The 16522-nt window shown below is 48.4% G+C and overlaps 1 protein-coding gene across 2 annotated transcripts in view; it reads left to right on the top strand.

Annotated features, from left to right (window-relative positions):
• GALNT14 (polypeptide N-acetylgalactosaminyltransferase 14) overlaps positions 1–16522 on the top strand; it is a 518272-nt gene that overhangs the window by 467006 nt on the left and 34744 nt on the right. For both annotated transcript variants that reach the window (XM_068232789.1, XM_068232790.1), the window contains one exon: positions 12834–12926. In XM_068232789.1, the coding sequence (XP_068088890.1) occupies positions 12834–12926 (93 nt within the window). The remainder of the gene's footprint in view (positions 1–12833; positions 12927–16522) is intronic.

The raw sequence follows: 16522 nt of genomic DNA, 5'->3' as shown, positions 1-16522 counted from the left end.
AAAAGACAAATTCAGCAATCATGAGGCCCCCAACAAATCATGAGGCCCCCAACAAGACAAATTCAGCAATCATGAGGCCTCCAACAAATCATGAGGCCCCCAACAAGAAATTCAGCAATCATGAGGCCCCCAACAAATCATGAGGCCCCCAACAAGACAAATTCAGCAATCTTGAGGCCCCCAACAAATCAAAAGGCTCCCAACAAGACAAATTCAGCAGTCATGAGGCACATAAATAGACAGCATTTCACATAAATAGGCAGAATCCCCCCTTAATATGGTAGCCCCCACGTTAGGTAGTGAGTGACAGGGACCCCCAGGTTAGCTAGTGAGTGACAGGCGCCTCCAGTTAGGTAGTGAGTGACAGGGAGCCCCTTTAGGTAGTGAGTGAGTGCCAGGGAGCCCCTTCAGGTAGTGAGTAAGTGCCAGGGAGCCCCTTTAGGCAGTGAGTGAGTGCCAGGGAGCCCCTTTAGGCAGTGAGTGAGTGCCAGGGAGCCCCTTTAGGCAGTGAGTGAGTGCCAGGGAGCCCCTTTAGGCAGTGAGTGAGTGCCAGGGAGCCCCTTTAGGCAGTGAGTGAGTGCCAGGGAGCACCTTCAGGCAGTGAGTGAGTGCCAGGGAGCCCCTTCAGGCAGTGAGTGAGTGCCAGGGAGCCCCTTCAGGCAGTGAGTGAGTGCCAGGGAGCCCCTTCAGGCAGTGAGTGAGTGCCAGGGAGCCCCTTCAGGCAGTGAGTGAGTGCCAGGGAGCCCCTTCAGGCAGTGAGTGAGTGCCAGGGAGCCCCTTCAGGCAGTGAGTGAGAGCCAGGGAGCCCCTTCAGGCAGTGAGTGAGTGCCAGGGAGCCCCTTCAGGCAGTGAGTGAGTGCCAGGGAGGCCCTTCAGGCAGTGAGTGAGTGCCAGGGAGGCCCTTCAGGCAGTGAGTGAGTGCCAGGGAGGCCCTTTAGGGAGTGAGTGAGTGAAAGGGAGGACCTTTAGGGAGTGAGTGAGTGCCAGGGAGCCCCTTTAGAGAGTGAGTGAGTGACAGGGAGGCCTTTTAGGGAGTGAGTGAGTGACAGGGAGGACCTTTAGTGAGTAAGTGAGTGAGTGACAGGGAGGCCCTTTAGGGAGTGAATGAGTGAGTGACAGGGAGGCCCTTTAGGGAGTGAGTGAGTGACAGGAAGGGCCTTTAGGGAGTGAGTGAGGGACAGGGAGGCCCTTTAGGGAGTCAGTGAGTGACAGGGAGGCCCTTTAGGGAGTCAGTGAGTGCCAGGGGGAGCCCCTTTAGGGAGTGAGTGAGTGCCAGGGAGCCCCTTTAGGGAGTGAGTGAGTGCCAGGGGGAGCCCCTTTAGGGAGTGAGTGAGTGCCAGGGAGCCCCTTTAGGGAGTGAGTGAGTGCCAGGGGGAGCCCCTTTAGGGAGTGAGTGAGTGAGTGAGTGAGTGCCAGGGAGCCCCTTTAGGGAGTGAGTGAGTGCCAGGGAGCCCCTTTAGGGAGTGAGTGAGTGCCAGGGGGAGCCCCTTTAGGGAGTGAGTGAGTGCCAGGGAGCCCCTTTAGGGAGTGAGTGAGTGCCAGGGAGCCCCTTTAGGGAGTGAGTGAGTGCCAGGGAGCCCCTTTAAGGAGTGAGTGAGTGCCAGGGAGCCCCTTTAGGGAGTGAGTGAGTGCCAGGGAGCCCCTTTATGGAGTGAGTGCCAGGGAGCCCCTTTAGGGAGTGAGTGAGTGCCAGGGAGCCCCTTTAGGGAGTGAGTGAGTGCCAGGGGGAGCCCCTTTAGGGAGTGAGTGAGTGCCAGGGGGAGCCCCTTTAGGGAGTGAGTGCCAGGGAGCCCCTTTAGGAAGTGAGTGAGTGCCAGGGAGAGCCCCTTTAGGGAGTGAGTGAGTGCCAGGGAGCCCCTTTAGGGAGTGAGTGAGTGCCAGGGGAGCCGCTTTAGGGAGTGAGTGAGTGAGTGCCAGGGAGCCCCTTTAGGGAGTGAGTGCCAGGGAGCCCCTTTAGGGAGTGAGTGAGTGCCAGGGAGCCCCTTTAGGGTGTGAGTGAGTGCCAGGGAGCCCCTTTAGGGAGTGAGTGAGTGCCAGGGAGCCCCTTTAGGGAGTGAGTGAGCCCCTTTAGGGAGTGAGTGAGTGCCAGGGAGCCCCTTTAGGGAGTGAGTGAGTGCCAGGGAGCCCCTTTAGGGAGTGAGTGAGTGCCAGGGAGCCCCTTTAGGGAGTGAGTGAGTGCCAGGGAGCCCATTTAGGGAGTGAGTGAGTGCCAAGGAGCCCCTTTAGGGAGTGAGTGAGTGCCAGGGAGGCCCCCCCCCCCCGCCGCCGTCGCTGCTCCCGCCACCCCCCTTACCTTGTAGCAGACCTCAGGATCAGCGGCGACCCGACCAGTAAGAGCGGGCGCTGGACGCACCCGCTCGATATGCGGAAGTGATGTCACTTCCGCATATCAGTGCGGGCGCTGGGTCCTAGCGCCCGCACGATTGGTCGCCGGCTCGCCGCCTGATCCTGAGGTCTGAGTGACGCGGCGGCGGTGGCTGGAGGGAGCCGCTGCCAGAGGGGGCCGGGCGGAGATCCGTGGCACCCCAGGATAGATTGGGGGCACGTGCCCCCCCAAAACAGGGCTAGCGACGCCCCTGCTAAGGGGCACCTGTAGATACCTAAGACAGGCAAGGGAAGTAAGGGAGAAGCGACAGCTGGCCCAGCCAGCACACTTGTGGTGCAGTTCGGTGGGGGGTTTGTAGGTTCATAGAGGGCGGAGTCTAAGGTGCCTGGACATCTGTGCCTATAGGCTCCTGTGAGGTAAATCCGGGCCTGGATAACACATGTAAACAAGAGAGGTGTTCCCAAGATTTTAGTGTTCCACGCCACTGGAGCTGTACTGTCAGATATCCAATCCAGGTCAGGCACCACCAAAAGTGTATTGGTCACATGTAGTTAATATAAGCACTAGCACAACGACAGACTGCTGTTTCGAGCATTATTAAGTTGACAAAACTGCAGTACATGAGTTACTCGCTCAGCTTCCTTAAAGCGGATCCGAGATGAAAAACTAACTATAACAAGTAACTTGTCTATATATGTTATGTAAAGTTTAGATAGTTTACACAGCAAATCTAGCTGCAAACAGCTTCAATAGAATATGATTATTTCTTCCTGTGATACAATGACAGCAGCCACATTGGGCTCGATTCACAAAGCGGTGCTAACCCAGTTAGAGACTTTAGGAATGATAACCATTGCACCACGCTGGTGAAAAGCTAGTTTAGGCGTGATAAGTTTAGGTGTGATAAGTTTAGGCATGATAAGTTTAGATAAGTTTAGATCGCTTGCAAAGTCCCGCACGCAAAGCAGTGCCATTAAACTTTATGCAAAGTGCACCAGACTTTGCTAGCGCAAAACTTTTGATCAGCTGTGCACTGCGGTGCTAATCCAGTTGGCGCTTAAACTTATCACGCCTAAACTTATCATGCCTAAACTTATCATGCCTAAACTTATCACACCATGGGCTCGATTCACAAAGCGGTGCTAACCCAGTTAGAGACTTTAGGCATGATAACCATTGCACCACTCTGGTGAAAAGCCAGTTTAGGTGTGATAAGTTTAGGCATGATAAGTTTAGGTGTGATAAGTTTAGGCATGCTAAGTTTAGATAAGTTTAGATCGCTTGCAAAGTCCCGCACGCAAAGCAGTGCCATTAAACTTTATACGAAGTGCACCAGACTTTGCTAGCGTAAAACTTTTGATCAGCTGTGCACTGCGGTGCTAACGCAGTTGGCGCTTAAACTTATCATGCCTAAACTTATCACACCTAAACTTATCATGCCTAAACTTATCACACCTAAACTTATCACACCTAAACTTATCATGCCTAAACTGAGTTTAGGCATGATAAAGGGCTTTTCACCAGCGTGCTAACTGTTAGCACCGCTTTGTGAATCAGGCACCTTGTTTGTAAACATTACATACAAGCAAGCTTAGCTGCATCTTCAGCACTCAGTCTGGGGAAAAAAACGAATCCCCCTCCTCCTCCCCTCTCCTCCCCTCTGCCTCTGAAATCTCTGGCTAGTAATACCTCCCCTTCCTTCTGCCCAGACTGAGCTCCCATGAGCCCTTGCTACTGTCTGAAAATGCCAAGGCTCTCTGAAAAGCTGTGGGCTAGGTTTGTTTAGTTTATAGGGAATTAGAGTATTAAAACAAAAACATATTTGGCTTGAGGAATGCCCTATAAACAATAGGAAAGGAACACAATTATGCAATGAGTAAAAGTTTATCTCGGATCCACTTTAAAGAGGAACTTCAGCCTAAACAAACATACTGTCATTAAGTTACATTAGTTATGTTAGTTAAAATAGATAGGTAATATAATCTCCTACCAACCCTGTTTTAAAAGAACAAGCAAATGTGTGTGATTTCATGAGGGCAGCCATCTTTTTGGTTGAAAGGAGGTGGATAAGACACAGTTCCAACTGTCCTGTGTCCTGATCACCCCTCCCACTTGCTAGGCAATGAGAACAACAACATCAGAAATCCCATCATGCTTTGCACAGCATCAAGGGAGAAATGCCAGGGCAGTTTTCTTTGATGGGACAGAGCTTAGCTTCTAAGCAGCTTAAAATGAGGTTTGGATATGAAAAACAAAGTTCTGATGCTGTGAAACTGTTAAACAAACACCAAGGGCTCGATTCAGTAAACAGTGCTAAGTGTTAGTACGCCTGTGAAAAGCCCTATATCATGCCTAAAGTTAGTTTAGGCATGATTAATTTACATATAAAGACTTTAGGCGTGATAACTAGGGTGCTAACTGGGTTAGCACCCTTTACTAAATTCACATCGCGCGCACAGTCCCGCACGCAAAACTTTGCGCGCGCACCGCGAAAACAGCGCACCCGATGCGCCTATAAGGTCGCATTGGGTGTGACCTTAATGTCGCACCATGTGACGTTAAAGTCGCACGCAATGCGACCTTATAGGCGCATCAACGCACCGTTTTCGTCGCACCACGATGCGACATTTCGCGCACACCGCGCTGTGGGCACGCAAAGTTTTCAGTGTGGGACTTTGCGCCCGATGTAAATTTAGTAAACGGTGCTGACCCAGTTAGCACCCTAGTTATCACGCCCAAAGTCTTTAGGCGTGCTAACTGGGTTAGCACCGTTTACTGAATCAAGCCCAAAGCCTTTTCAGTGTAGCTGAGTAGATTTCCAGTCTGGAGGTTCACTTTAATACACTCTAAACTGACCAATCACAGAACAGCACGCGTGGTGGCCAATCACCAGCCTCCACATTACCGGAGGACCTGATTGGAAATAGCAGACTAAGGGCAAACCCCGCCCCTAAATATGAACTGTGCTTTCTCACTGTATATAACATAGCAAAGGGAAAAATTAAAACACACAATATAGAGCCCAGTACACTTGGCCGCACTATACACAGAGCTGGATCATCCACAAGGCAACCCCAGGCAATTACCTAGGGCCTGGAGAAAGTGTAGGGGTCTGGTGGATGCCACCCCCAGCAAATCTAATTAAAGAAGTCAGGTGACCATCAGCAGTGGGCAAAAAATGCCTAGGGCCCCATTTCACCTTAAAGAACCACTATCGCGAAAGAATAGGCAGTTAAAATCTGACAGAACCGACAGGTTTTAGGCCAGTCCATCTCCTCATGGGGGATTCTCAGAGTTGTCTTTGTCTTCAACAGCATTTCCTGAACAGCAGTTTAACTTCCAAAATAGTAAGGTACCAGCCAGCCTCCCTACTCACTTGTACACTATTTTGTCAGTTAGACTTTGCAACTGCTGTTCAGGAAATGCTGTTGAAAACAAAGAAAAACCTGAGAATGCCCCATGAGGAGATGGACTGGCCCAAAACATATCGGTTCTGTCAGATTTTAACTGCCTACTTTTTATGCGACAGTGGTCCTTTAATCATTTTCTGAGTATACACACCTGAAATAGACCACACCAGCGATAGCTGCTGAAGTCAAGCATGGAGTAGGTGCAGCATTACCTCTGCCGATAATGAATGTGGTGCCCGGAGGGGGGGCAGCCGCTTATGATTTGCTTTTGCAGGCGTGTGGCGTATCGCTGTGTCGAATCAGCGCTGAAATTGATTTCTCGCACGCTGTGACACTGTTAATTAAGAAGTAACAGCATCTAGAAAACAATCTCCGTGGCTCTTATCTGCCGCTACAAGATTAAAATCAATATCCTTTCATAAGGCCACTTGACAGGGGTTAAATACATCGTATCACTTCATATCTCTTTCCATGCAAACGCGCCGCTCATCGCTGGCAGCCACTTCCCTCGGCTGGGATAACAGAAGCCAGCGCCATCATCATTATATACTGCCAGGCATGGCATGTGCTGGGATTCCAGGCATGACGTTATAATTGCCCCGCTCCTGATGCAAATATGTTTCTACTGAGGCACAGAGCTTGTTGCTGTGTGTCTAGACCTCAGGTGTCAAACTCAAGGGCCGGGGGCCGAATCTGGCATTCCTTGCCATCAAGGCCAGATTTAAACTTCTTTTGCCCCTAGGCCATGTATGTTGTGGCTCCACTTCCATGTGCAGCAGTGCCCCTCCCATCCCATGTGCAGCCCCCTCTTCCATGTGTAACATCCATGTACAGCAGCGCAGCCCCTCCCATTCCATGTGCAGCCCCCTCTTCAATGTGTAACATCCATGTACAGCAGCCCCCTCCCATTCCATGTGCAGCCCCCTCTTCCATGTGTAACATCCATGTACAGCAGCCCCTCATATTCCATGTGCAGCCCCCTCTTCTATGTGTAACATCCATGTACAGCAGCCCCTACCATTCCATGTGCAGCCCCCTCTTCCATGTGTATCATCCATGTACTGCAGCCCTCCTCCTATTCCATGTGCAGCCCCCTCTTCCATGTGTAACATCCATGTACAGCAGCCCCTCCCATTTCATGTGCAGACCCCTCTTCCATGTGTAACATCCATGTACAGCAGCCCCTCCCACTTCATGTGCAGCCCCCTCTTCCATGTGTATTAAGTAGCTACAGGTGCCCGTTAGTATTAGGTAGCTAGAGGTGCCCCTGACTGAAGGGAGATCTCACCAGTGGAATGCTGAGAACAGGGTGAGTAACCTCTCATTTACACTCTGCTCAGGAATCTGCACAGGGAAGGAGAGAGGGTGTGTCACTCAGGAGGGGAGTGAGCCGCTTTTCCATCATCAGGCGCTTGTAGGCACGTGCCTATAGTGCCTTATAGTGAATCTGGCCCTGAGCCCCCCTTTCATGTGCAGCTCATTGGGCATCAGTTTCCCCTTTTCATGTGTTGCTCCCTGTTTTCAGCCTCCTCTTTCATATGCAGACTCATCTTTTATTTTCAGACCCTCTGTCATATGTAGCAACCCCTCTTTCATGTCCAGGTGCCCCCTTGGGCTGCAGCCCCCCAAGGCCTGGGCCTTTGTGACCTTTTCAGAAATCCGGCCCTGCTCACCATTTTATGTGGCCCTCGAGAGCTTCAAGGGTACTTCACTGTATGCAATAAAAGGACAGTACAGTGACTTCCCATCCCAAGGAGAACACCAGTGACAGTGTTTCTGGTTGTCTGTTTGAGGGAGGGCACAGCGATAGCTTGCAGGACCCCCTGCGAAACTAGCATGGGGTAGCCTTTTTGAAACCAAACTCCCCATACGGCTAGTAAAACACACACCTCTACACACCTTTCCTCCCCGGCACCCTGTCCCCACACTGTAGAGTAAAGCAGCAGAACAGTGCAATATTTACCTGCCTCAGCACTGCTGCATACTTCTGTCCTCCCTGGCAGCTGCACGCTCTATGCTGGCACACCTCCAACTCCTGATCACGTGACATGCCCAAGAACAAGAGGTACAGTATGTAGTGTAGAGTGTGTGACTGACTTCATGCTGGAGCAGGCAAATATTGATCTGCTTCACTGCACCACTCTGCAGAAGGGGGGGGGGCATATCCTCTAGCTTGGCCCCCCTTTACCAATCCCCACGGTCACTATAGTTATGTCACTTTGAGACTGTACAATAAATGTTAGATCTTAACCGCTTAAGTTCCAGGGGTCTCTGCCCCCTTAAGGACCAGAGACCGCTGGTCCTGAAGGGGAATAACGACAAATTGCCGCACATACCCGCCGCAATTGCCGTCCACGTCACACGCCGGGAACCTCAGCCACCCACTCAGCCGTCTCTATGATGGCAGAGTTACTGTGAGCCGGTCAGGAGCCGCTTTCATTGGCTCCTGACCCTGCCTATTAATGTAAGCCAATGGGAGTTCCTTACGTTGATAGACAATGAAATGGGCTCCTGACCCACTCACAGGGCTCTGCTGTTATAGAGATGGCAGGGCCAGTGAGCTGCGGCGGGGAGACAGCGGCGAGATCTCCGGGAGCAACGAAAGCGGCAAGGGCGGCCTTACGTCATGGAGTTTGACACATCTGGCTCAGTGATTGGCTGATGTGAAATAAATCACGTTTAAAATATCTGGTCAGGAGCCAAGGCACTTCCTTCATCATAAACTGTGTGTGCTATAGACTGCAGTCTTATCTGAGAGATTCAGTCTGTACACCACCCCAAAAGGATGATGAAATCCAGGCAGCTGCCTTAACTACAGTCTGAAATAAAGTACACCTCTGCTTTTGGTCATGTGATTAAAAAACAAACAAACATCAAAACAGGAGCTGTCCAAACACTGAACACACAAACGTGCCCTTTGCTATTGGACAAAGAGGTGGGACTAGAGGGACAGCTGCCTCAAAATCTCGGAGGAGAGCAGCAAGAGCCAGAGACTATAATAGAGAAGGCTGGAGATCCTGCAGAGGGGAACCAAATCTGCACTCATTAAAAAGTTGGAGACTTTTCAGGCCTGGTATCACATTTTTGAGGCAAAATCTGTAATGGTTTGAGGCAAAATCTGTTATTGGTTAGGGACGGGCTCTGAACACATCTGTCAGTTCAACTACGACAGCCCTGTCTGCAACTCCAACCAGTAACCTATTACCAGGAGAAATAGGTGAGAATATGAGATGATCCGTTTTCTTGGGATCGTCCTTATTGAGCAGCAGGCGTGACTCTGCTCTGGGGCCCACCTGCCGAGGTACAGCGGGAAAGCAGCCCATATTATTAATGCAGAAACTGAGAGTGTGGCAGGTGTTGTCAGTGGCATGGCGGAGCAAGTCTTCTGCCATCTTCCCACATTCTGCCATAATTAATTTCCGAGAGAGGGAACCGCGGGTGCATGCTTAATGAAGCTCTACTCATTTACATTCTGACTTCTCCATCTCACACCGAGTTTCCTGTCTGTGTAGGTGAGGCTCTGTTGGCAACCACTGCCAGACAGATGCCACAGAATTCTGACAGGTCCTCAGATACGTGACCGCGAGAGCTCCTGGGTGACTAAAGTGAGAGGTGAGGTGGAGGACTGTGACATCTCATAAAATATCCTTTTGTTTACTTTACTCTGTTAGTAAATAAGTCCGGAAACTTGAGAGTTCACCTTGCTCTAAAAATACAATAAAAAGTTTGTCGATGAGACAGGAAACTGAATACACATGTGCCTGTCTCACCGGTGTTTGAGAGGCGTGGGCCAATGAGATCCATGGACCGAAAACACGCTAGGGAAACAAAAAAACAGGAGCCAATCGTGTTGATTGATAAAACATGAAAATTATGTAAAATAAAGATTATCACTCACACATTTCAGGTTGCAACAGTTCTGCAACCACCAATAAGGCTGTTTGGGTATGGCAGGGCTGCCAGAAGGTCACTCTACTTTTAGATCTATCCAATAAAAAAAATACAGCCCACCAACAGAAGTGCTGCGATAAGACTTCAAGGACACCCGAGGTGAAAATAAACTAATGAAATAAACGATTGTATCTATATTCCTTCTCATAAAAACGACTTTTTAAGATATTCTACAGTTTCATTTTATATTTTAATCTACTTTTTAAGTTTTAAATGTTTTATTGTTTTTACTCAAGGACACATTCATTGAAGTATGCCAGAGCTAAAATCTATGAACTATTGATCCTTTTTATCTCTTGCCTGCTCTCAGAAGCCATTTTCTGCTAAGAAAGTGATTTATAGTTGGAATTTCTTATCAGTGAGGGTCACACTGTAGTCACTTCCTGTCTAAGTCAGAACTGAGTCAGCCACTTGCATACCTGATATTTAACTCTTTCAGGCAGCGAAAGAAAAAAAGGAACACAGCCTAGTTATTTGTGTGCTAAGCACTGTACATACACATGTCTATCTCATCATGTCACATGTCACCTCGGGTATCCTTTCAGGGTGGAGGCGCCCAAAATTAATGAAAACGTTCAAAAAGGATTTCAGCAATTTGTTTTGTGGTTTTTCCTGCTTCCTCAGGTCAAATAGCAACCACAAAAAAAAAAAGCCAGAGAGGAAGCTGGAAAACCTGCAAAACGCATTATAGAAAACCTACTGTGTACAATAAACTTTCTAAAGAATATCAAGTCATTTTGACTACTTTGAGACTTTCAGTAGAGGTAAGCCAACCATACCTCTCCTACATTTTGGGTGCCTCCACTCTTAAGTCTTTTTCTTATTAGTTTAGCTCACAGGCGTAACAATAGCCCCCGAGGCCCCCCGCCATTCCTGTGTGCATACTCCCCCCACGGACAGTTGGTTGCAGCAGTAATCGCACTTACCCAACTCATCTGTAAGTAGACTGGGCCGCAACAATTGTTTTTCTTATAAAAAGTACGGGATGGGCCTTGCTGCATGGAACTTTTTGTTATTTTTGTTTTCCATGTAACTTAGCTTTGTAATATCTTTTCATTGATCAGCAAAGATAAATCCACTCAAGATACATTTTCTGTAAAACTTCCTTTTGACCTAACATTTTTTTTCTAATTATTATTATTGTTTTGGATTTATATAGCGCCAGCAGCTTGGGGTCTGGGCATGGGCGTTCCTACCACTGGGTGCCAGAGGGCGTGGCGCACCGGGTGACTGATAGTGAGGGGGTGTCAAAAATGCCCCCTATAGTAGCCATGAGCAGCAGTAGAAGCTGCGCAAAAAAGAGGGGCAGCAGGGACAGCGGCGGGGAGAAGGGCCAGAACCCCCCACCTTCCTCACCTGGGTCACCTCCTTCTCTGCTCTCTCCCCCTCTATGCTGGCGGCAAGCAGGCGCAGCGGGCAGAGAATAACTCTCCTGACTTCTGCGTTCCAAGCGCTGGAGAACAGCGTCACCGTTGCCACAGGTCTCCGCCTTCAATGCCGCCCACTGTGCTTCCTGATTAGCGGAACACACAGTGGGCGGCATTGAAGGCGGAGACCTGCGGCGACGGTAAGGCTGCGCTCTGGCGTTCGGAACGCAGAAGTCAGGTGAGTAATTCTTCGCCCGCCACGCCTGCTTGCTGCCGCATAGAGCTGCCCCTCCTTCTTGCACTGCTTCCCCCTCCTCGGGCAACTATACTAGTTACACTTGGGGCAACTATACTACCTTCACTGGGGGCAACTATACTACTTTCACTGGGGGCAACTATACTAGCTATACTGGGGCAACTATACTAGCTACACTGGAGGCAACTATACTCCAGACAACTATACTACCTATACTGGGGGCAACTATATTAGCTACACTGGGGGCAACTATACTCCAGACAACTATACTACCTATACTGGGGGCAACTATACTAGCTACCTATACTGGGGCAACTTTATCACATATACTGGGGCAACTATACCTGGCATTACCTGCCATGGCAGGCTTAGTATGCCGCACTCGCTCCTTGCCATTTTTTTTTTTTGGGGGGGGGTCTTATAATACCCAGCACTGGGTGTCAAATGCCCTAGGTAGGCCCCTGGGTTTGGGGAAGCTATATTTCCACAAAGGATGAACTGTATGGTTGAACCTATTTTCTGGTGCTATTAAGGTCTAATGAAATAGGCCAAAAATAAAATAACATGAATCTGAGCTGAATACATTGCTTATATTACATTATAAAAGCAAAAAAAAAAAAAAAAAAAGCGTACGATACTCACCTATGGGTAGGGAAGGCTCTGCATCCCACAGAGTCTCCCTAGTGCTCATTCTGTCCCGTTGTTCCAGCGCTCGGCTGGCCCCAGTGAAATTCCTTGACCTGCTTTGCCGAATTCCTCTTCCTCTTGCAGCCCCAAGTACTTACAAAGATGAGCGGATTCATACTGCACACGTGCAAGAAAAAACACAAAGGGGGGGGGGGGGGTGCGGCAAGCGGCGGCAGTGCTAGACGATTTCCCATAGATTTCATAAAGACATCTATTGGAAATCTGTCTGAAGTGTGTGAGCAGGCAATAGATCCCTCTCTGATCAGATTCAATCAGAGAGGGATCTATGGTCACAGCAGGGACAAGGTCCTCCAGCACCCAAGGCTGAGACACCAAAGTGCGCCCCTCCATCCCTCCAACCCCAGCCGTCACACACTGATTGCTATTAGACTAAGAGGGCCACAGGGCCCACAACCTCCCCAACACCTTAATATCTAGTTATCTGGCTTGCAGTGACTGCTATGTATCCCATTTTCTTATTTCTTTCTGCTTCATACACAATTAGAAATGACAACTGAATGAATTTTGCGCCCCCTCCTACACTGCGCCCTGAGGCTGGAGCCTCTCCAGCCTATGCCTCGGCCCGGCCCTGTCTATGGTATATATACGATAGTTGATCTGAAGGCAGAACACCAGCTGTATGGCCAAATGGAGTATATGAGGTGCATGTGCCTTTAAGGACTGTCTGTCACATGTCGGGAAAAGTTGGTAAAAGTCTTTTCTTCTGGCTGTGGGCCTAATTTTGCATTCAGGGCTGTTTGCGCTCCGCACTGATGCTCTGGACACAGACAGCAAACATTACTGATATCTCGCTGCTTTTTCCTGTCGCCCCTCAGAAACACCAAGCGTACAGCCGAGGTATGGATGGATGAATACAAGAACCATTACTATGCAGCACGCCCCGCCGCCCAGGGAAGACCTTATGGAGAGTAGGTATCCGCACAGACGCACGCTTCTGCTCTGAGAGGAAGACTGAGATTTCTGAGCCTTGGTTAAAGTGAAATGACATTCTTTATATAAAAATCAAATGTATATTTATGCTGCACAATTCTAGTTTCAATAATACTTCAGCCCGTCATTATTTCATGCAGGCAACAGGAGATATTCATAAATTAGAAATGTGCAAAGTTTTGCGCTTGGCAGCTGTTCTTTTTGCAATAAATACATTTCCGCAGCGCTATACAAATTACTGTATATTGTCTTGTCACTAAGGCCTCTTTTTCACGGGCATTTTCTAGTCAGTGAAATGCCTCTCAAACGCTCACAACTGCTTGCTGCTGCCTGGTAACTACTCACTGCTGCCTGGTAACTGCTCACTGCTGCCTGACAACTCCTTGCTGAGCACACTGTTCAACTGTCCGTGGAAAAGAGGCGATAGCAAGCAGTTACCAGGTAGCAGTGAGCAGTTGTGAGAGTTTGAGAGGCTTTTCACTGCCTATAAACAGTCCGTGGAAAAGAGGCCTCACAGAGGTGAATGGATCTTATGTCAATCAATAGGTTCTGTTCACATTGCTCTGTTCCAACAGATTTATTTGGCATGTTCCACTAAACGGACCACAAGTTTAAAGGGACTCCGAGTAGTAACTCCAATCAAAATCTGACCTTACCTGGGGCTTTCTCCAGCCTGGCTCTTCTCCCAGGCCCTGCTCAGAAATGGCTCCCATCGACACTGGGCCCGAGGGTCGGGCTCCTTTTTCCGCGAAGATGACATCTTTCGTCACCGCGCCGGCTGCCGTGATGACGCGGGGCGGCCGGCCTGGTGACGACTGACGTCATCTTTGCGGAAGAAGGAGCCTGACCCTCGGGCCCAGTGTCGCCGGGAGCCATTTCTGTGCAGGGCCTGGGAGAAGAACCAGAAGGACGCCGAGGAACCTCCCGACCTACGGTAGGCTGGAGAAAGCCCCAGGTAAGTTCAGATTTTGATTGTAGTTACTGCTCGGAGTCCCTTTAAAGGACTTCCGAGGCCAAATGTCCCAAAAAGTTAAACACCTGGATCACTTTTGTAGGCACGGAGGACGCCGTCCGCGCCCTCCGTGCCATTCCACCAGGTCCTCGCCGCTCAATAGCCCCCTGGGCCGCTCCCGACCTCCTGCCTGCACTAACTAACAGTAGAGGGCGCTCTACTGTTTAAACGTCCTGCCGGGACAGGAAGTTCAGTGAAGCTGGAGGAGCCAAGCACGGAGAAGTGACAGTGGGGACAAGTGTATAAGGTAATGTATAGCCGCTAGTGTTGGTCGTCGTGCATTCGAACGCCGCTATCGATGCACTCCCGACCCACCGGCGATCGAGCAAAATCTTCTGCATGGACGGGAATCAATGGGAACGATTGATTTCGGACGGAAATCAATCGTTTTGTCAGCGTGTGTGCGCGACGATTTCACAGCAGATTCGATCACAGTGATCGAATCTGCTGTATATCGGCGGGAAAATCGTCAGGTGTATGGGCCCCTTTAGGATTCTCCATTTCAACTGTGTCTATCTTGAAGCCAATCCTGATGTAATTTCCTCCCCTATTCTCCTCTGCCTGATTGTGTATGCATTGCCCGCCCTCCTCCCAGTCTTCAGACACTCCCACCCAACTCTGCAATAGAAAGTGCATTGTCTCAGCATGAGAAATATTGGCCAATCAGAGAGAAACAAAGGTGTGGGAGGGGAAAACAGGAGGAAATAGGCGTCAGACAATCAGGCTGCATTAGTTAAGTCTGAAGGGAAAGTAGGGAAGTAAAAAAGGACAACCCAGCATTCCCTGCAGCTTCCTTTGTGCGGCAACATGCCAAATAAGAGTCAGGAAAACTGGGGAATGATAATTTATCAACAAGAATAGTAATAGTGATATAACTTGTTTACCAGATACAAATAATTTATTTTTGATTTTACGCCCGACAGTTACACTTTAAAGAGGAATGCCAGTGAAAATAATGTAATAAAAAAATGCTTAATTTTTACAATAATTATGTATAAATGATTTAGTCAGTGTTTGCCCATTGTAAAATCTTTTAAATCCCTAATTTACATTCTTACATTTATTACATGGTGCCATTTTTACTGTTGGCAGGTGATGTAGCTGCTGCACGCTTTTTTGGGCAGTTGGAAACAGCTGTAAACAGCTATTTCCCACAATGCAGCAAGGTTCACAGACAGGAAACTGCCAAGAGTACGTACTCAGAATTTCTTGTGGAAGGGGTTTCACCACAATATCAGCCATACAGCGCCCCCTGATGGTCTGTTTGTGAAAAGGAATAGATTTCTCATGAAAAAGGGGGTATCAGCTACTGATTGGGATAAAGTTCAGTTTCTCTTTAAATTACACTTAGTCTTACATTGTTATTCTACCTGCCCATCCCCTATCCCACAATGCACTGCTGCCTGTTACCCGCTCGCCGCCATTGGCCTGCGTCTCTTAGAGCGGTGGTGCAGGAAAGAAGACAAACAGCTCCCATTTACCACATTATATGATTTAATTGTGCAAATTGCTCCCAGGTAATAGAATAAAAACTGAAAGCCCATATTCATAAATTAGATGGAGAGGCCAATTATCTGTGAATTACATCGCTGCTAAAAGTATTTGGAATGTTGCAACGCAGCCAGGTTGTCACCCACTTACAGCTGATCGCTACATCAGATTTAATGGAGTGTGTTCATTAAACTTCCCTAAGCCGAGCGGAGCTTAAATACTTCATTACAATTTGTGATGGCAAAACTCAGATGCCATCATTCTTCCCTGCTGAGGGGGCAGTCATGGTGCTGCTCAAATACTTCTCTATGTCCAAATCATTCTTTTATGAGTGTAAGTAACTCTTTACTCCATTCCAACCTGGAGTGATATTTCACCTGCAGCACTTGCAAGCCAAGGTTCCACTGTGCATCTTCTGCAGCACTTTACAGAGTACATAGTCAAGTCACTGACCATCCTCAAAGAAGCTCACAATCTAATCTCTGACATAGTCATAGTCTAATGTCCTACTATATTATTATGTATTTATATAGCACTGACATCTTCTGCAGTACTTAACAGATTAAATAGTCATGTGTCACTGGCTGTCCTCTGAGAAGCTCACAATCCAATCCTACCATAGTTATAGTCTAATGTCCTACCATATTATTAGTATGTACAGGTGAAACTCGAAAAATTAGAGTTTGGTGCAAAAGTCCATTTATTTCAGTAAGGCCTCTTTTCCACGGACTGTTGAGCTGTGTGCTCAGCAAGCAGTTACTAGGCAGCAGTGAGCAGTTATCAGGCAGCAACAAGCAGTTACCAGGCAGCAGTTAGCATTTGTGAGAGTTTGAGAGACTGCCTAACAGTCCATGGAAAAGAGGCCTTATTCAATTTAAATGGTGAAACTAATATATGCAATAGACTCGTTACATGCATAGCGAGATATTTCAAGCTCTTTTTTGTTATAATTTTGATGATTATGGCTTACAGCTTATGACAACTCCAAAATTAAAATCTCAGACCATTAGAATGTTGTAAAAAGGTTCAATATTCTCGGCTCAAAGTGTCAGACTCTAACCAACTAATTAG

The sequence above is a fragment of the Hyperolius riggenbachi genome, chromosome 4 (genome assembly GCF_040937935.1).
Source record: "Hyperolius riggenbachi isolate aHypRig1 chromosome 4, aHypRig1.pri, whole genome shotgun sequence".
NCBI lineage: Eukaryota > Metazoa > Chordata > Amphibia > Anura > Hyperoliidae > Hyperolius > Hyperolius riggenbachi.
Note: the sequence above shows the minus strand (reverse complement) of the source record. Positions and strands in the feature narration are given on the sequence as shown.